General features: G+C 37.1%; 1 protein-coding gene across 1 annotated transcript; it reads right to left on the bottom strand.

The window, feature by feature from the left end:
• Window positions 1–9,122: 9,122 nt before the first annotated feature.
• LOC143421009 (cell adhesion molecule CEACAM1-like) lies at window positions 9,123–21,284 on the bottom strand. Its single transcript, XM_076889649.1, has 5 exons — window positions 21,239–21,284; window positions 20,585–20,911; window positions 19,785–20,063; window positions 19,337–19,603; window positions 9,123–9,280 (listed from the first exon to the last, which is right to left on the bottom strand). Exons 1-5 carry the CDS (start codon window positions 21,282–21,284, stop codon window positions 9,123–9,125), a joined length of 1,077 nt encoding a protein of 358 aa, XP_076745764.1.
• Between the last annotated feature and the right edge of the window lie 755 nt (window positions 21,285–22,039).

Genomic DNA, 22,039 nt, shown 5'->3' with positions numbered 1-22,039 from the left:
GTGCTTGATGAAGCAGAAAAAACTGTCTGCTCACACTGACTTTAAAGTTTTACTTTGTTTATTGTTTGTTTGTTTTTTACTTTATGAGACATCTGTTGAATACATTTCTAGTTCATGTTTAATCATATGTAACCTGAATACATACGCTCAGATAACATGGATCAGAGAAGAAGCAGGTTTGTACAAAAGTGTTTTAAATGAGAGCAGGAGAGCAGTGCCATGGTCCTTATAATTCTCTAGTAATCCGTAGTTTTCCTCGTCCTTTGTGTCATTCTTCATTGATCGTTAATTGTTCATCATGCGACTTTAACTCTTCTTACTTCTCTGATTTGTTCTTCATGAGTATAGAGAGAGAAGAGTGGAAACAAAAGACATTTAAAAGACAGTTGAGTGCTTCCTTCTGAATCTCAGTTTAAATCTATTCCAATTAAACCCCATAGTTCGTGTCTCCTTTCTCCTCCGGATGCAGGACTTGGGACACCTTTTTCAAGACTGATTTCAGATGGAGGACAGAGGAGACAGGAGAAATATGGGAAGCCTTTGATCAGGTTGCTTCAGTTGGCTCCCCTGTTGGCTACCTGTTTCTAGATTATGTTGTACATGAATCTGTCAGTGTCAGTTTTGTTTCTTGAATTAACCTGCTGTGTGTGCTTCTTTTTTCTTTTCTTTTTTTCCCAATAAAACCTCTAATGAAAATAACGTGACCTTTTCAGACTTGCTTTATTTTCTACAGATTAAACTTTTTGAGATTTTTTATATATGTGACTGGACATCTGGACGTCTTTATAGCAACATTTCAAGTTTTACATCTTGCACTAACACAGTTGCACCACTTGAGGAAGGCATCCTGCAAGTTTTCTGTTGCATGAAACTGACACTGCATCTTGTTAAGTAGAGTTTCATTCACCATACTGAGTCAGTATATTTTTGGTCACTTTGATAGTTGAACATTACTAACGGCACACTTCACAGATATTTAATGGCTTTGTTACTACAGCTTCTTGTTGTTTTTGTGACATTTGCAAGTAAGTCTCAAAATTAAGATGTTCAGTATAACTTGTGGTCTCTTTACAAAAAGTCAGATTTTCCTTGGGTTGTTCGCCAAGGGCTTAGAATAGCAACAAGTCACCAAAAACAACAGCTGGTTAACAGTTTTAATAACCACGTGATTATGGAGCGAGTTCCTGAAACTCAACCAGAATTGTGTGCAGTATTATCTGGAAAAGCAGACATTAGACTTTAATGAAAATAACTCTTAATCTTTATATATTCCACAAGTGTTTTATATGTTTGAGTAACAACAGCACTTTTCTATTCTTCTCCCGCAGGTTTCACTGAAGGAGTTGGTGTGTTGCCTGATGGTCTGAATGCAGCTGTAGGAGAAACGGTGATGTTCACTATAACACTGTCTCCAACAGAGAAACCATTTCAATCTGTGAACTGGAATGTTAATGTATCTACAACTATAGTAGTCATGATTAACCCAGAAGAAACTATTGCACCTGAGTATGAAGGCAGGATCACCTTCTTCCCATCTACTGCATCTTTTGAGCTCAGGAGTCTCACTCTGGATGACACTGGAGAATACACTGTTAAAATTATACAAGATGGAAAAACCCAGCACGGCCGTACTATTCTGTTGATATAGGGTGAGCAGATGTAGAAATTCAACAGCTTAACTTGTTTTGCAATATTTAAGCAAGTTTACAATATATTGAACATGTAAAAGTACCTGTAATGATTTGGACATGTTTGTAACATCTCTACTCTGTAATAATACATTCTTGCAATAATTCATCTTTTTCTTAAGACTGTGATAATAAAGACTTTTAAAAAGTGGCTGTAAGAAACTGAATGGTTTATTTGAAGGTAATATTGATCCCCATAAAGCAAAGAACAAGCTGAGAACTCAACTGTCTCATTTATTCTGTTCAGAATAGTCACTTAAAGGGAGCTGATTTATTTATACAAATAAAAATATTTCAAGATTTTGACTGGTACAGTATTTCTTACAATTATTGCTATTCTGTCATTTTAAGTTAGGTATGTAATATATCCTCCTTAACATGACATGGTTTAGCTGGAATTAATTTGTAATTATTTTAATGCTGTCACGGCGAGTGAGATGAGCCGTATAAAAATAATAATTGAGGATCCAATTGCAGGCAGTAGTGGAGGAGTGAAGGTGGTTTATTGGACACGAAATAAATATAGACAAACAGCAAATGGAGCACGAACTAAACTAGACTGGAGACAACTAAACTACTGAATACAAACCGGAACTCAAACATGAAGCAAGGTGGACGACGGTACAAGATGGTGACGGCAGGGAAACACACAGATGACGCAGGGTGGAAACACAGACGGACCAGCAACTACAATGACAGCAGACATGACTTAAATACACAGAGAATCACAGGGGAATTACACACAGGTGGTGGACACAGCTGGGAATAATCAACAAGACGAGACAAAGGTAAAACTGAACACACTCACATGAGACGCAGACCATCACAATAAAACAGGAACAAGCAACCATCACACTAAGACACAAACTCGACATAGAGAGACAGACAGAAAATGGCACATGGAGCTAGACAAATACTAAGCAGACACAACTGAAGAACAAATCCTAAACACCACAGAAACATGAAACTCAAATAATAAACATCATCATAATCAACACTACAAGAGAACAAGAAAACAATCCCTGATGCAAACTAAAACATAATAAAACTCAAACTACTGGGTCCGACGGACCCAGAACCGTGACAAATGCTTATTTTCTGTTGTTGTATTTTTCTTTCACAGAGAAAGTCTCCAATGTGTTGGTAACTTCCAGCAGCACAGACTTGGTTGAGTTCAATGGTTCTGTCTCTCTGTCCTGCTCTGCCTCAGGATCCTCTCTCTCTTTCCTCTGGTTGAACGGCAGCTCTGAGGTTACAGCAAGTGACAGAGTTCAGCTCACTGATGGAGGCTCCAGTCTGACTATAATCAATGTGACCCAGTTTGACCAGGGACCATTCAGGTGTCGTGTGTCCAACCCTGTCAGTACTGGTACCAGTGATCCAGTAAACCTCTCCATCAGCTGTGAGTTACTAAAGTAAATGTTCAGTAATTTATCTGAAAACATCTGCACACAAGCATCAGAGTGTTTAGACATCATTTTAGATTTCAGAACATTAGATATGTCTGATAAGCTGAATAAAAGATGGATGAGATCTTTTTTTCTGTTGACATGACGTGAAGCAATGTAGTTGTGTGAAATACTTTTGCGATTTCACAAGAAAAACTGAATTTAATATACTTTTACATTTTTCATCCACCCAACGTAACTTTTCTATGTCCCCTCTACATTTAGATGGCCCAGAAAATATCAATTTGATCTTATCTCCACCACAAGGATACTTTGCTGTGGGGTCAGACATCAGCTTCACCTGCTCAGTTGGATCCAGACCTCCTGCTCAGTTTAACTGGTTTCTGAATGGAGATCAGCTGCTTGATACTGGATCAGAGCTCAGACTGATGAATGTTAACATGAGTAACAGTGGAAACTACAGCTGTCAGGCCTTTAACAGCAAAACTCTGAGATCTCAAACATCTCAGCCTTCAGCCATCACTGTGCTGGGTAGGTTTGATTTATTGTTTAAGTGTGTGATTCGTGCATATGTTTTTGACTAGAGCTATATTCAGCTAATAATTTCACACATATAAAATATTTGTGGAGATAAACAATACAGAAAAACAATTTTCAAATAAAATGGTTATATACTGCAGGCTTTTGACATATTTTCTCACGCAGAAAACAAATGGGGTTGATAGAAAAAAGAGGATCAGTCAGAGCAAAACATTTACAACAAAATGCTCTTTAGGAAAAACAGGAAAATCTTCTCTGTCCAGACCAGACGATCGTAGACCTAGAAACAGCATTGATACCGTGCAGGACCCTCAAGCTACCGGGTCAGTGTTAGAGGACATGAGCTTTTCTGTAATCATGTTATAATCTTATCACCCCTGCATCCAATTCCATACCTGCATAAACCTTCTTATAGAAGTAGCATCCTTGGCACCACAAAAAGTCATAAAAAGTTGTCTGTCTTTGTCAATGTCCTCTTCATTTGCTCACAAAACATCAGTTATATGTAAATAGGGTTAGAAAAAAAGTGTCTGCCTGATATTAGAGTCTTGTTCAGTGTTTCCACAAATTCATATCAATTAGTATTAAATTGGTATTGGAGATAAATAGGCAATTTAAAAGTGTCCGGCACATTTAAATTTAATATTATACGTCTTGACTTTTAAGTCTACATCTGTCAAGCCTGGAATAATATAACTGAGAGAACATCATCATCAGTGGTGCATGGACTGACTGTAACAGGTATCTGTGTGTGTACATACTCTTTGATGGTACTATTGAAAGTTTAACAGGTGGTACATTTGCTCTAGTTTTCTATCTACGGTGTCCCCTAGAGACAAAGCACATACAAACACAACGGAAGTGCTCCAGGACGCTACGGGTGGTGTTGAGCTTTTGTTACCTAGTGGCTAAAAAAGCCAGGAAGTACCAATGACCGGATTAGGTGTGTTGCAGTAACAGGTCAATTTAAAATGTAAAAACTATTTGAATACATGAGTGTGGTTGTATCCAACTCCATGTGTTTGCAACAAACTTGCCGTTTATTTTGCAAATCAACCTCAACACTCCCCCTAGCGTCCTGGAGCACATCCATTGTGTTTTGGAGTCTGCATGTGTTTTGGAGTTTGCGCTTTTCAGTTTCTACGTTTTGTTTTTTTAAATTTGTACATGCTTTGTCTCTAGGGGCCATCGTATCTATCAATACATTTTGGAGGTTCATCTTCAGATAACATAACAGTTGCTTCTAATGCCAAACTACCTTTAGCAAGACATTAATCAATTGTCAGCAAATTGTTAACTGAAACCACATAGTGCATCCACCACTTTTCCAAACACAAGTACTTTCGATGCAACAAGAGCACCAATCAAAAGTACTCTGATCGTTCTAAAATTATAAAAATCAAATAAAGAAAGAAGCTATTGGATGGTTTTGGGATGATAAGACAATTTTGTATAAAAAAGTATTCATTATCTTTACCAATATTTTTCCAGAGAAATCATCAGGATGTGCTGCTGGTTGCATTGCTGGAATAGTAATCGCATGTTGTGTCATCGTCGCTGCAGCTGTTGGTGGAGGGTACTACATTTATAAGAAAAAGTAAGTTAAGAATGTATTTGAAAAATCACCAGGAAAACATTTTTCCTTTTTGAAAAATGTAATCTTTGAAATATGTCTAGTATTCAGTGGTACGATTCAACAAATGGTTCATATTCTGCAAACAGTCACTTGCTGACGTTCATCTTCTGCTGGTCTCAGAGTAATCACAAAGAAGAATTAATTCTTTTCAGTTCTTGTTTATGTTAATTATGCAGAATAAACACTTTTCATAATTAATTTGTGGATTCCTTGTTAAATTCAAATAAACCTTAGTGTTGCCGTTTTGTGTTGCATTTAATTGCATGATCACATTTTAATAATGCTTCATTTCAAATATTTAGATTCGACAAAAATCCTCAGAAACAAAACACAGGTATGGTATTTTTTTTCTTTTTGAAATCTAAAGTCATCTTCCATGTCTGCTATAGCAAAATAAGGAAATTAGAGAATCAAAATTATTGTTTTAATAGATATCTACATCCACTGTTACAAATCTTTGCTTTCGTAGAACAAGATGAAAATATGTATGAGAACATTTCCATATATGACAAGAAAATATAAAATATAAACTCAGTAATGACCTTCCCTTTTCAAGGTAAGTTTAGCATTTATTATCACTGTTATTTAAGAAGGAACAATTTTGATAATTAACAAGAATATTTTCCCATTTCTGTAGATTTTCAGAAGATCTTCACCTGCTGCAGAGAATTAACGTTATAATTTATGTTGTTTTGATATCATATAATGTTAAACAAGCTATGTTAAGATGTTTTAACTAATAGATTATTACTCTCTGTGTAAAATAAATATTAATACTTTCTCTGTAATAAATCTTCTAATATTTGCTACTTTATTTTAAATATATTTAAAACAACCAACACATCACAGTTGTGTCTCTTGTTTTTATATAAACTTATTGCGTATCAGTTACCAAATGTGGTACTATAATTACATGAATTTGCACGTTAATGTTAAAATCTGAATACAAAGTGATGTCCAACGTGTGGACCGAGGCATCTTGTCAGGACTGCAGGTGTTCTGCAGTGATAACAGAAAATCTAGTTTGAAATTATAGTGCTTACAGGTGCATATCTATTTAAATTTATTTAAAGCAGAAATTTATAAAAGCTTCAATTAAAACTGATAACAGGAGTTTGTTAGTTTTACTCATTACTCTGACCTAAAATTACTCCTCTTTGTGTCGCTGTTGCTTTGCATGTAAATCAGTAGCATTAGCAATTTTTAGCCATAAGCCTGTATTGTTTATGTGTTTTGATTAAAAAAGTCAATGAAATACACCACTCTTTTGTTTGTACTTTAATTAGAGTGAAGATGGGCCTTACAGGATTTTCTGGTTTAAGTGGGCAGCAGTTCTTTGGGAATGGCTGTACCCATGTAACCTTTATTTAATACCTTTAATATTTAATATTTAATACCTTTATTTAATCATGTCCTTCGCTACAAGTGAAAAACCTGGGTGTTATTTTTGACTCTGAGCTCGGTTTTATCCCACATATTAAACATGTAACCAAAATTGGATTTTATCATCTAAAAAATATAGCCAGAGTCCGCCCTATTCTCTCTCGGGCCAACACGGAGATGTTGATGCATGCTTTTATTACCAGTCGCATTGATTACTGTAATGCCCTGCTCTCTGGTCTTCCTAAAAAGAATATTTCAACTTTACAACTTTTACAAAACTCGGCAGCTCGTGTGCTGACGAAGACCAGAGGGCGGGCCCACATTACACCAGTTTTAGAATTGGTGCACTGGCTCCCCGTGTGCTTCAGGATCGATTTTAAAGTTCTTTTATTGGTTTTTAAATGTCTTAATGGTCTTGGGCCTTCTTATCTCTCAGATCTGCTTTTACCATATGAACCCTCGTGGACCCTGAAGTCCTCTGGTACTGGCCTTTTGATTGTCCCTAAAGTCAGGACACATACTCACGGAGAGGCAGCTTTTCAGTGGTATGGTCCTCGTCTGTGGAACAGCCTTCCGGAGGAGCTCAGGGCCGCAGAGAACGTACATGTTTTTAAGAACAGGCTCAAGACCCACCTTTTTAATTTAGCTTTTACTTAGCGTTTATTTATTTTATGCTTATTTATTCTATCCTGTTATTCTATTATTAATTTAGGCTTTACCTAATATTTATTGATTTTATTCTTATTAATTTTTTAATCTTCTTACTCTATTTATATTTATATTGTATCCCGTTCTTATTTGTTTTATCGTTTTACCCTGTACATATTGTGTCATATCTCCAGTGTTTCCTCGGAGGGCGCTCTCTGCACCGGGGCTGTGATCGACCGTGGCTGCTGGGGCTCTGGGGGTCCTCTCAGCCTGGTTGGGGGGCTCCTTGGCCTCCCTCCTGCTGTGTGCCCAGCCCAGAGGCTGCGGTCTGTGACCGGCTCCCGGTGCAGACGGCTCCCTGTTATAGTGTTTCCTCACTTGGCTCATGCGAACCCAGCCCAATTTTACTCTATAAGTGTGCGTGTGTGTGTGTGTGTGTGTGGGGGGGGGGGGGGGGGGGGGGGGGGGGGGGATATGTGTGTATTCACATTGTTTATGTTAATGAGAGTGTGGGGAGTGAGTTGGAGGGTGGGGTGGGCTGCTTTTAACCATGTAAAGCACTTTGTGCTACATTTTTTTTTTGTATGAAAAGTGCTTTATAAATAAAGATTTATTGATTGATTGAAGCCTGTAATTTTATTAATCTTGTTATTATTTTCAGTTTTTGCCTCATATTTTATTAATGACAATATCTTTTTTATGTTTCTCGCTGCAGATGGACCAGAAAACATTCATCTGACCCAGTGTCCATACCAAGAATATTATGACGAAGGATCTGACATGAACCTCATCTGTTCAGTTGACTCAGGTCCTGTTGGCCTGCTCTCTGATGCTGGATCAAAGCTCAGGCTGGTGAACGTTCAGAAGAGTCACAGAGGAAACTACATCTGTCAGGCCTTAAACAGCAGAAGTCAGAGGAATCACACATCTCAAGCTGAAACTATAACTGTACTGACATATTTAATCAAATGTTATTAACACAAATGGTTTTGTTTGATAAATAATCAGTAACACCTAACATCGTTTCATTTTCTTTTCTTATAGCTGAAATCCCCAGTGTGGTGCTGACTGCTAACACCACAGATCTGTCAGAGTTCAACAGCTCCATCAGGCTGTCCTGCTCCTGCTCCTCCCCCTCCTCCTTCTGGCTGAACAGCAGCTCTGAGGTCACAGCCAATGCAAGAGTTCAGTTCAGAGATGAAGACGTCACTCTCACTATAATCAACATCACCCGCTATGACCTGGGGCCATTCATGTGTTATGTGTTTAATAATTTCAGTAATGACATCAGCAATCTGGTGAAGCTCTCCATCAGCTGTGAGTTATCGTGTCTATTATATAGCTTTTTAAAATTCTTCAGCTTGAATTATAATTACTACAAAAAAATTATCTTTCTTGCTTTTTTTGTGTGAACTACTGTTTAATTTTTTGCATCATGTGGTTCATAGTGAATAAATAAATAACTGTATTTAGTTCATTTATGCAGTTCTTCACGTAAAAGTTGATAATTCTGTACCGCTTACCGCTTTTTACCAGGTCGCCAGAAAATATAATTCTGAGGACATCTCCATCAGGAGAATACTACGAGGAAGGATTGAACATCAGGCTGACATGCTGGGCCATCTCCAGACCTTCTGCCCTGTTTTACTGGTTTTTGAATGGTGTTAAGCTCACCCATACTGGACCACAGCTCAGACTCATGCATGTTACATCAGTCAGGCCTTGAATGATGAAACTCAGTGATATCAACCATCTCAAGCTTCTGTTATATCAGTTCAGAGTAAGTTTTTAGTAAGATAAATTGTTACAATATTCGTCCTACATCCCATTTTTATTCCTTTTTCCACCCTCGGCTGCAGTCGCAGATGTGTCGGTGATTTCAAACCACAAAGTTTTGCTGGAGTTCAGCAGTTCTGTCACTCTGTCCTGCTCCTCCTCTGGATCCTCCCTCTCTTCCCTCTGACTGAATGACAGCTCTGAGGTTACAGAAGGTGCCAGAGTTCAGCTCACTGATGGAGGCTCCAGTCTCACTATCATCATTGTGACCTGTTATGATCAGGGGCCATTCAGGTGCAATGTGTCAGTTATGAAATCAGCCGGCCGGTGAATCTTTTCATCCAGTGTGAGTTTATGGCAACAGTACAGCACACCTGCCAGTTATTATCAGACTCTGTACAAATTCCACCTGTTTCAGCAGAAACTATGGCTCTAAAGGTTATATTGAAGCTCATCCTAAAATCTGAGCCCATAAGCCTCATAGACTGTAAATAACATGACCTGTAGGCTCCAGTGGTGCAAGAGATCCAGAGTCTGCAGTATTAAATGGCTCAGGGTTTAATAAATGATCAGTCATCAGACATCCTAGCAGTTTTAAAGCACTGAATGGTCATTATTCACTTTCTGAGTATATCAGCCTGGTCTTACATAAAGAGGAAAATTATTCTATTGTGTGAAACTGAGAACAGTATTGAAACAGATTAAAGACAGCCTGTTATTTTTATCTTATTCAACAAAACACAAGATACAAAGTATGCAAAGTAAAGCAAAGTATTCATTGCACTGCAATGGAAACAAACAACTTACTGTAATCACATCCTGTTAGATTAAAGAATGAAACAGAGCGAGTGTCGCACCCTGAGCCCACTCACATCTGTGTGTTTGTGAGTCTGAGTTTTCGGGCTTTTTTTCTTTTTTTAAACCATCTCTATTTCAATAATCAGACATGGTTTGGAAAAACTGAACACAGAAGGTAATTAAGTTATTTGTAGATTAGATTCCAATGATTTATCATAGCAGAAACATTTAATAGGGTCTAGATGCTGGTTTTGGTGAAGATGAAGATGGAGGCTTTGATGTGGCTCTGAGGGACCAGGATGAGACTGAGATGGGGAGGAGGCGGGTCGCATGGATGAAAGTCAGAAAGAAAGCAGGCGGTGCTGGACCAAGGCCAGGAAGATCGTGAAGGACCTCAGCCATCCCAACAACAGACTGTTCTCTCTGTTGAGGTCAGGAAAGCGATTCCGCTCCCTGAAGACCAACACAGAGAGACTGAGGAGGAGCTTCTTCCCGCAGGCGATACGGTCTCTCAATCACACCACCACACAGTACTGACCCACACATACAGTTCTTACACACACACTGGACATTCTGGACATTGTTTTCACTTCATTACTTAAATCACGCTGCTATTATTGTGTATATGCTGCTGTTATTGTGTATATATTTATTTATATTTCTTCATACATTCTTATATAGTTCTATATTGTGTATTTTGTTGTACAGTTATTTTATTTTCAACTTTAATTTATATATTTTATCTTATTCTCCCAGTTAAATTTACCCTTCATTCTAATTTGTGTTGTACAGTTATTTCCTTTTTAACCTTAATTTATATTTTATTCCTTCCTAGTTAAATTTACCCTTTTTAATTTTTCATATTTATTTCCTATCTTATTCATAGCCTTTTCCTTTTTTGTTTTCTTTAGGTCACGAGCAGTTGTCCAAGCATTTCACTACATATCGTACTGTGTATGACTGTGTATGTGACAAATAAAATTTGAATTTGAATTTGAATTTGAAAGAAGAGCATGGTCAATGGTAACTTTATTGTCCCTGATGGGAAATTGATTCGCAGTATGTCAAAACAAACAACAAACATACAACCAACACATCACGTACACTCATTAAAAAAATACTATAATATAATAATAATAATAATAATAATATAAGCCTGATAAAACAACCTAGATATTCCATCGAAAAAAGTGCAATGTGCAATGGCAACAACACTTACAATTTAGTGTTGTTAATTAAGATAATAGCACTAGGTACAAACGACAATTTGTGTCGCTTTGTCTTCACTGCAGTCATTTTATAACGACGACCTGATGGAAGCAGTTGAAAATCGTTAAAGAGAGGATGATCTGAACACAACAGGACAGAAGTTTCCTTCCTCAGCACCTGCCTGTCACTTAGACTCTCACGGAGGTTGATTGTCTCGTAGAAGACAACCAACAAAATGACTTGATCAGAGTAATGATGTCAGTAGTGAGTTTGACAGCATGGGAAAATTAATAATGAAAGTAAAAAAGTTAATATAATTTTGTTTTACATTGTAACTTCAAAGGTTTATCTAAATAGTTGATTGACTTTTTAGTCAAAGCAGGCTCACCATATTTTAACAATAGGATTTTTTTTTTCAGAGTAAACAACAAAAATCCAACATTTGAAAAGGTTTCTCTTCAGCTCATTCAAATTCTTGTCTTATTCCATTGCAATGGAAAGACTTAATAGCCAATCATAAGTGAATCATTAGATCTAACATAGCTCTGTTCTGACTCCTTGGCAAAAATGAGTGTGAAGCAGATCCATTCAGAGCTGTACAAGAAATCAGTACAGAACGATTTATATTCATTTCCCACAAAGGTGAGTCTGAATGTTTCTGCAGACGTAGTTTTCAACATAAATACTGAATCATCCTTTTAATGACTTCTTAACTTCTCCTCCTCGGAATGAAAACAATGAAGAACAGAAAAAAGGACTTGAGTTCTTAGTAAATACATTTTAGAAAAGAATTAATTAATTAATTAATACATGTGTTAAGTGTGCAAAAAGGTCCAAGTAATTAAAATAATTATAAGGTGTTTAAAGAACGTGAGTTTTATTTTTACACCTTGTCTTTATTATAAGACACAGCATGTATCTGTATGTAAATGCATTCCCAATAAAGCTTTTAAAAAGAGTGCCTTTTGTATGATTGCTTCTGTCACAGCTTACTACAGAGGGATAAATACACCTAACTTTACTTGTGAAGATAGGCAAAAACAAAAAACAAAAAAAAAGCAATACAAGTATGAAGTTTTTTCCAGCCTGTATTAAGGCCACCAAATTGAGCACCATTTCAGGTCAGTGGTGCCACATGAGGCCGCATGCTGCTGGAGGCTGAAGAGCAGTGTCCTGGGTTCAAACTCAATCCACATCCCTTTGCTGTGTGTCTTTCCCATCTTTCTCTCTTCCTACTTTTCTATCCATCTTTAACATCACTATCCAACAGGCAAAAAGCCAACAAAACAAAAGACCATGTTAATGCAGCCTTAGCTTATTGGGAGAATATTTGTAATCTGCAGATGCAAACCAGCAATTTGTGTAACACATTTCCCTGCAGTTGGATCCATTCATCTATCAGTTTTCTTCTGCGTATCCAGTTGAGGGTCAGTTGCCTGTAGAATATCCCAGCTATCATGAGGCAAGAGGGGAGGTACACCCTGGAAATGTCACTAATTTGTCACAGCTTACAAGATACAGAAACAGACAACCATTTACATTTACAGCTATGGCTGTGAATCGCCATTAAAAACCACCATTTAATCTTAACATGCATGTGTCTGGATTGTGGGAGGAAGCCAGAAAGAATCCACACAGGCATAGGGGGGACCAAACATCAGTGCACAAACTCCACACAGATGAAATTCATCCCATAGCTGTCAAAATGTTTAATCTAAATGGATTAATCTTATAGACTCAGAAACACTACAATGATCAAACGACTTGAGGAAGTGTTGGCTTCGCTTTGCATTCACACTCACACTAATACTGGTCACACTGACAGTGATCACACTGGAGGTGGAGTGGGCTGATTGCAGGACTGATGAGGCACTGTTGACAAAATTTCCTCCCAGTGAGCCGGCATTTTATTGCTGACTGTTGGTTTGAAAGGAAATTGAGTGACTCTGTGAATGCAGTCACCGAGGGGGTTGATTGTACACAAAGAAGACAATTTGTGACCTCCTTTGTGGAGTTTTTGTTTCCCCTCAAAGCTCTTTAAGCATCACCTTATCTAATTTTACAAGCTGTGAGTGTTGATGTTAGATACTGTAACGATAAAGGTGATAAGCTGATTATAATGCTTTCCAGCCAAATTAATGCTCACAATATTGGTCACTTCTTCATCAGGAGGTGATGACCACATACATAAGGTCAAGTTGTTCTGCATTTCTTTGAATGTTACTCAGCTAATCTTATCTTTAAAGCTCATACAGCAATAACAATATTCTTAAACTGCTTATCTCTTTTACTCTTTTCATGTGCCATATCTTAAATTCACTTTTTATTTAATGAGCTTTAGTCAGTTGATGTAATTTGAAAGTATTAAGTGATTCTAGCTTTTATCTTTATATTATTATCTTATAAGTGTCAAAGAAATTCCAGACTATGCAGGAAGTCCCCAAACTGTTTGCCCTGTTGATTCTTAAAATAAATTGCCATTGTTTCTTGCATATACTGACTAAATTAATGCTAACTGTGTTGGAGAAAAACAATGCAAATGTAGTGACAGTTATTTTTTGCAGTCTGTAGCTCTCTCCCTCCTGCTGCTGAAAGGATTGCTGGTTCCCAGTACTTTTTGTAGATCCAGATGGAAAATCACCATCCCGTTTACTAGACTTTGCAAATATATTGATAATGCACATGAAACAACAGAAAATGATCTTTGATAATAAGAGGGTAACTCACTGAAGGGAACCTTCACAGTTTAAATATGGCAAACCAACATTATGAAAATGGATTAATCTGATTCATCTGAGAGTTGTGGCATATTAATATATGTTACATTAATGTTATTCTCATTGAATCAGCATCAGCTTGTGATAGAAGTGCTTTGATGGCAAATATTTCAAGCTCTCAATCCAGATTTTCTTCTAAATACTTATTATTTAACAAATGTTTTTATTGTTGTCATTGTTGTTGATACAGTCACTAATCTCAGTTTTCTTATATTATAATTATTCTTTAACAAATTTCATAATGAAAATATTTCTATAGTTTAACGTTTTCACCATATTTTGAAGGTATTTATATATCTATTATTAGAGTTATTTATTTTCCCTCTTCTTAAAAATTGCACATGTGTTGTAGAGGCGAGGACTAATTTAAAACTCAAAGTGATCCAAACAACTAAATATGTTATATTCAAATACATCGAGTCACCTGAATTTAATTTATCATACAGTATACAGAAGCATTTCTCTGAAGCCAGAGTAAAATAATTGGATAAATACATCACAGAGCGTCATTTTAGGTAAAAGTCTCAAATTTGCATTTGTTTTATGGAACAGACTTAAGATTCATTCACTGTTACTATAGGGAATGCAGAATTATTAGGCAAGTTGTATTTTTGAGGAATAATTTTATTATTGAACAACAACCATGTTCTCAATGAACCCAAAAAACTCATTAATATCAAAGCTGAATGTTCTTGGAAGTAGTTTTTAGTTTGTTTTTAGTTTTAGCTATTTTAGGGGGATATCTGTGTGTGCAGGTGACTATTACTGTGCATAATTATTAGGCAACTTAACAAAAAACTAATATATACCCATTTCAATTATTTATTTTTACCAGTGAAACCAATATAACATCTCCACATTCACAAATATACATTTCTGACATTCAAAAACAAATCAGCGACCAATATAGCCACCTTTCTGTGCAAGGACACTCAAAAGCCTGCCATCCATGGATTCTGTCAGTGTTTTGATCTGTTCACCATCAACATTGCGTGCAGCAGCAACCACAGCCTCCCAGACACTGTTCAGAGAGGTGTACTGTTTTCCCTCCTTGTAAATCTCACATTTGATGATGGACCACAGGTTCTCAATGGGGTTCAGATCAGGTGAACAAGGAGGCCATGTCATTAGTTTTTCTTCTTTTATACCCTTTCTTGCCAGCCACGCTGTGGAGTACTTGGACGCGTGTGATGGAGCATTGTCCTGCATGACAATCCTGCTTTTCTTGAAGGATGCAGACTTCTTCCTGTACCACTGCTTGAAGAAGGTGTCTTCCAGAAACTGGCAGTAGGACTGGGAGTTGAGCTTGACTCCATCCTCAACCCGAAAAGGCCCCACAAGCTCATCTTTGATGATACCAGCCCAAACCAGTACTCCACCTCCACCTTGCTGGCGTCTGAGTCGGACTGGAGCTCTCTGCCCTTTACCAATCCAGCCACGGGCCCATCCATCTGGCCCACCAAGACTCACTCTCATTTCATCAGTCCATAAAACCTTAGAAAAATCAGTCTTGAGATATTTCTTGGCCCAGTCTTGACGTTTCAGCTTGTGTGTCTTGTTCAGTGGTGGTCGTCTTTCAGCCTTTCTTACCTTGGCCATGTCTCTGAGTATTGCACACCTTGTGCTTTTGGGCACTCCAGTGATGTTGCAGCTCTGAAATATGGCCAAACTGGTGGCAAGTGGCATCTTGGCAGCTGCACGATTGACTTTTCTCAGTTCATGGGCAGGTATTTTGCGCCTTGGTTTTTCCACATGCTTCTTGCGACCCTGTTGACTATTTTGAATGAAACGCTTGATTGTTCGATGATCACGCTTGAGAAGCTTTGCAATTTTGAGACTGCTGCATCCCTCTGCAAGATATCTCACTATTTTTGACTTTTCTGAGCCTGTCAAGTCCTTCTTTTGACCCATTTTGCCAAAGGAAAGGAAGTTGCCTAATAATTATGCACACCTGATATAGGGTGTTGATGTCATTAGACCACACCCCTTCTCATTACAGAGATGCACATCACCTAATATGCTTAATTGGTAGTAGGCTTTCGAGTCTATACAGCTTGGAGTAAGACAACATGCATGAAGAGCATGATGTGGACAAAATACTCATTTGCCTAATAATTCTGCACTCCCTGTATATGGTCACAATGTTCTTGAGAGGTTTCAGTCTGGTTTTAAAGCTTTTCATAACACCGAAACTGCACTTTTAAAAGTTCTTAACGGTCTTTTACTAGCCACTGAAATAGTTCTGCCTCGCTGGAACCTTTATTTCAGTTTCTCTGCGAAGTTAAGGCCTGGATGGCTGCTAGTTTCCTTAATTTCAATGAAAATAAAACCGAGGTGATTGTTTTTGGACCAAATTGCAATTCCAGAACCTCCAGAACCATTTTAATTTGCGCAGTTTAAAACCTTTTATCAAATTGCATGCTAAACATTTGGGGGTTATATTTGACAATAAGTTCGCCTTTTAGAAACAGATTAGTTTATTTGTACAGCAGTCTTTCTTTAAACCGAGGCTTTTATCCAAGGTGAGATTTTTTTTGTCTTTTAAAAAACTAGAACGGGCAATTCATGCTTTCATTCTATCCCAACTGGACTACTGTATTTCTTTATATGTAGGCATAAGTCAGACTTTTTCTTGCAAGGCTCCAGCTGGTCCAGAATGCTGCTGCTCGTCTTTTGACATGAATGAAGAGAAATGAACACATCTTCCCGGTGCTTGCCTCGCTTCAGTGGCTCCCTGTACGTTTTAGAATCAACTATAAAATCTTATTGGTGACTTATAAAGTGCGGAATGGACAGGCCCCATGGTATGTGTCAGACCTACTGCAGCCTTATATGCCCCCTAGAGCTCTTAAATCGGGTGATCTTTTGCTCTTGGCCACACAAGATCGACGCTGGTTCTTAGAGGTGATCATGCGTTTGCGGTCGTGGTGCCTAAATTATGGAATGATTTGCCTCTCCAAATCAGACAGGCTCCTACCCTCAATCTTTTTAAATCCTATCTTAAAACACTACTCACTGTCTTTTAATACTGCATGAGAGTTATTTACTTATTTATTTGTTATTAGCTATTTGGCATTGATGTTAATTGATATTGTTATTTTATTGTGTTATTTTATTATATAATTTGTTTGTTTGCACAGCACTTTAGTCAACACCACTGTTGTAATTAAAAGTGCTATATAAATAAATAAACTAAACTAAATTAAAATACGAAATACATAAATAAATAATTTATTAAATGTTATAAATGAAATGAATGGAAGTTTAACTAATCATGTATATATTTAATTAATTAAATAACTCAGATTTTAAATAATTAATAAATCATTTAATTAATTATTTAATTGTGTACTTATGGCCCTCCACGCAGTGCAGCATAGCAAGATGACAGACCATGGACATCCCTATGTCTCATATGGGACGAAGAGGACTAGCAGTAATACCATGAAAGTAAATCAAATCTTTACTCAACTCATTCTTCTTGCTTCCTCCACTTCCGTACCATTGATTCATTAATGTTGAATTATCTCACAGCTGCACTATTTTCATGTTGTTGCAGTATATTAATGACTAACCTCATATTGTTGCTGGATTATCTCCGTTGTTCTCCTGACTGGAGTTTGGTCCATTTACAGCATCCTGCCATGCGATTGCATTTGTCCCTAACCATCGGAAACCCTCACGTTAACATTTATCGAGTGGAAAAAAGTTAGCGTTCATCCTCCAACGTCACTGTGTTTATATTATGCTAACATAGCTGTGTCGCTAGCGATCACGTAGCACATCTTTATATACCAGCTAGTCCAACTTCAGTAACCCTACAAAAGTCACTGTTGTTTAGTTTTCTGTCTTCATTTATGTTGGAAGCGATGGCAGAGCTGTACGTTTTAATTTTTCAGAAATCCCTGAGTCAGAACATGGTACATCATGATTAGGTGGAAACTAGCGAGCTAACTTCCTGCTAACTTGTAACTCATAAATTTCATAAATTCTGTTTTCATAGATGCCTGGATGTTAAACTTAATTGTTACACCGGGTAGGCAGCAACGCTGATCATTTTATTAAAGGTGAAAGAATTTAGACAGTTTTAAACTCTCAGTGATGCCACAGTGTTCGTTTGACTTTGGGACCTGAAGTCGATGGAGTTTTGGACCCAGATTTCTCGGGGAGGCTCCTGACTATGGTAGCTGTAAAACTCCGACAATCTATCAAGCAGTGCGGCTTCATAGCTTACCAAAGTTGTAGTAAAACATTTTTTGACAGATTTTTAAGAGCCATGTACCACATAAAATCGGTTCGAAGTCAGTCAGCACAACCAGAATTCATACCCAAGGCGCACTGTTGATTTTTGAGAAAATTAAAGGATTTTAAGTGTGCCTTATAATCCGAAAAATACGGTATCTAGTTCAGCGTTACAGGGGGGACTGTAGCCTATATTAGCTGTCATAGGGTTAAAGGGGGTAAACCCTGGTCAGGTCGCTAGTCAGTTACAGGGTTCTATTACATTTTATGGTAATATTTATTCAAACTGAAGACCACTAGCCACCATATGGTCAACTTGTGATTCCCAAACTGTCAACATATTATGAGCAGGGAGCTATGAAGGGCAACTCAAACAACAAACAAACTGTCATTATTTACGATAAACATGTTGATACTTTAGCTTTGCTGTTTTAGCAACAATTGTAAAATCCTGAATCACAAAGTTAACTCAACAAAATGCCACTTTCCCCAATTCTTAAGTCAGTAGCTTACTTGACTTGTTAATTGATAGGCAAACGTCCACCTTTACATGAAATAGTAAAATCATCACAGTTAATGTGGACTTGTCCTACAGTGAAAATGTGTTCAAATTTGTTTTACGGTGAAGTGCTTAATAGTTTATTTGTGCATCACTTTATCGTTTCTACAAAATAGCCTAAATAAAATCCCTTCCTTCCATCTTGAAAGGAGACTTTCATACTTTACAAACTCAAACAAAGAGAATCTATGAAAACATCCAGTGATGTTAGGCTTCTCATTATAGTTCACAATATAAGATTCTAACCAACCTTGTTATCATAACAGCCACATGGTCAACAAACAACAAGCATTACTCTTTCTTTTAAAGGGTACTTCTTTGCCTGTATTTTAAAATCTTCATTCTGTTTAAGCTTTCTCTATCAGCTTCATTTCTCTTCTGCGTAAGGAAAAATGTCCAAAGTCAAAAGTATCTGAGAGACCATTCGTGTTTAAAAACTGGATTTTTGTATTTTATTTTCTCCACAAATGTATGTATGTATGTATGTATGTATGTATGTATATATATATATATATATATATATATATATAGATAGATAGATAGATAGATAGATAGATAGATAGATAGATAGATAGATAGATATGAAAGTATTATCTGAGTATAGAAAATTTGAGAAATATGAATTTGAATCATAAAATTTTAAATAATAAATTATTTAAAAACAGACTTACCCAGTACAGTGATGGCTGAAGGCTGAGATGCTTGATATCTCAGAGTTTTGCTGTTAAAGGCCTGGCAGCTGTAGTTTCCACTCTGGTTCATCTGAATGTTCATCAGTCTGAGATCTGATCCAATATCAGGCAGCTGATCTCCATTCAGAAACCACTTGAACTGGGCAGGAGGTCTGGATCCAACTGAGCAGGTGAGGCTGATGTCTGACCCCACAGCAAAGTATTCTTGTGATGGAAATAATATCAAATTTATATTTTCTGGACCATCTAAATATAGAAGGAACAGAGAAAATTTTTATTGTATAAAACATTTATAAGTATATTACATTCAGTTTTTCTTGTGTACTTGTAAAATTATTTAACACAGATACATTACTCCACATCATGTCACCAGAAAAAAACTCTGATGCAGACGTTTTCAGACTGAGCATTTACTTTAGTAACTCACAGCTGATGGAGAGGTTTACTGGATCACTGGTACCAAAACTGACAGGATTGGACACATTACACCTGAATGGTCCCTGGTCAAAGCGGGTCACATTGATTATAGTCAGATTAGAGTCTCCATCAGTGAGCTGAACTCTGTCACTTGCTGTAACCTCAGAGCTGCCGTTCAACCAGAGGAAAGAGAGAGAGGATCCAGAGGCAGAGCAGGACAGAGAGACAGAAGCACTGAACTCAACCAAGTCTGTGCTGCTGGAAGTTACCGACACATTGGAGACTTTCTCTGTGAAAGAAAATAAAATAGTTTCATTGTTGGGATCAACAATAGAAAATAAGCATTAAAGTGATTAAAATCTGACTCCAGCTAAACCATGTCAAGACAAGGAGTATATACTATAAAAACCAACCGAAAAAGACAGAATAGCAATAATAAAATTATCATTAAAACATTTAAAGAAGTACTGTCAAAACCTTAAAATACTTTCATTCTCATAATTTAAATATCTGCTGCCTTTAAGTGACTATTCTGCACAGAGTAAATTAGACAAATGGAGTCCTCAGACTAATCTTTACAATATGCTGGTCAATACTACATTTAAATAAGCCATTCAGTTTCTTACAGCCACTTTGTAAAGTTTGTAATATCACAATCTGAATAATATCACAAATTATTGCAAGAATGCAGAACAACACATAACAAAAATGTACTAATAATTCCAGGTATTTTTGCACGTTTAATATAATGTAAACTTGTTTAAATATTGCAGAAAAAAATTACACTGTTGGATTTCAATATCTGCTCACCGTGTATCTCCAAAGTTGTACGTCCAAGCTGCTGTGTGCCATCAGCTTGTGTAATGCTAACACTGTATTCTCCAGTGTCATTCAGAGTGAGACTCCTGAGCTCCAGAGACCCAGTAGATGGGAAGAGGGTGATCCTACCTTCATACTCTGGTCCAGTATTGTTTGCTAAGTTAGTTGAGATGATTATAACCTTAGAGAGATTTAACTTCCAGTCCACAACTAGAAACTGTGTTTCTGTTGGAGTCAGTGTTGTAGTGAACATCACCTTTTCTCCTACAGCTGCATTCAGTGGACCATCAGGCAACACACCAGCTCCTTCAGTGAAAACTGCAGGAGACAAATAGAAAAGTACATAAAACATATGTCAGTCAAACAAATAAAACAATTGTGGAATAAATGCAATGAAATACGGCAAAGCTGCGGAGTTCACCTTATTTTCATTAGAAGTTGAGCTTTTCCAGATAATACCGCACATATTTCTGATCGAGTTTCAGGAACTCACTCAGTAAACGTGTGGTTATTAAAACAGTTAACCAGCTGTTGCTTTCAGTGAATTGCTGCTGCTCTAAGTCTTTGGCAAACATTCAAAGGAAAATATAACCTTTTGTAAAGAGACAATAAGTTCTACTGAACATCATAATTTTTGAGACTTACCTGCAAATGCCACTAAGACAATAAGAAGCTGTAGTAACAAAGCCATTAATTAAATATCTGTGAAGAGTGCAGCTAGGAATGTTCAACTATCAAACTGACCACGAACCTACTGACTCAATATGGTAAATGAAACTCTACTTAACCCTTTAAACCCTTAAGTATTAACAAGGTGCAGTGTCAGTTTCACATGCAAGTAGAGTCATAGACTTTTTTATAAGCTGATCCACTAGAAAACTTGCACGATGCCTCCCTCATGTGGTGTAACTGTGTTAGTGCAAGATATAAACTTTTTGAAGTTAATATAAAGATGTTGACGTGGAGTCACAGGATGTTTTTCCGAGTAATACAATTACTGTATGTGATCAGCACTTAATAACGGCCCAGCAGACTGTTACTGTTGTTCGCAGAATCCCAGATGAGCCATCAGGCTTTTCTGAAATGCTTATCCAACTAAGAGTCACACACATAAGAGGCTCAAAAGTGTAATAATCTAAGTTGTGATATGACAGAGAAACAAAAACAAGACACTATTACAGAAGATGAGATCAGAAACATTATTTCACAACTGACACTTTAAAGACCTTGTACATGAGCAGAAGGATTTTAAATTTGATTCTGGATTTAACAGGGAGCCAGTGAAAGGAAACCAATATAGGTGAAATATGCTCTCTCTTTCCTAGTCCCTGTTGGTACTCTCACTGCAGCATTTTGGATAAACTGAACGTTGTTCTGGGAGTTTTGAGGACATCGTGACAATAACAAGTTACACTAGTTCAGACTAGAAGTAATAAATAAAATTCT

This window comes from Maylandia zebra, linkage group LG11 (assembly GCF_041146795.1).
Source record: "Maylandia zebra isolate NMK-2024a linkage group LG11, Mzebra_GT3a, whole genome shotgun sequence".
NCBI classification, from domain to species: domain Eukaryota; kingdom Metazoa; phylum Chordata; class Actinopteri; order Cichliformes; family Cichlidae; genus Maylandia; species Maylandia zebra.
The sequence above is the reverse complement of the archived record's forward strand: the minus strand, read 5'-3'. Positions and strand labels throughout refer to the sequence as shown.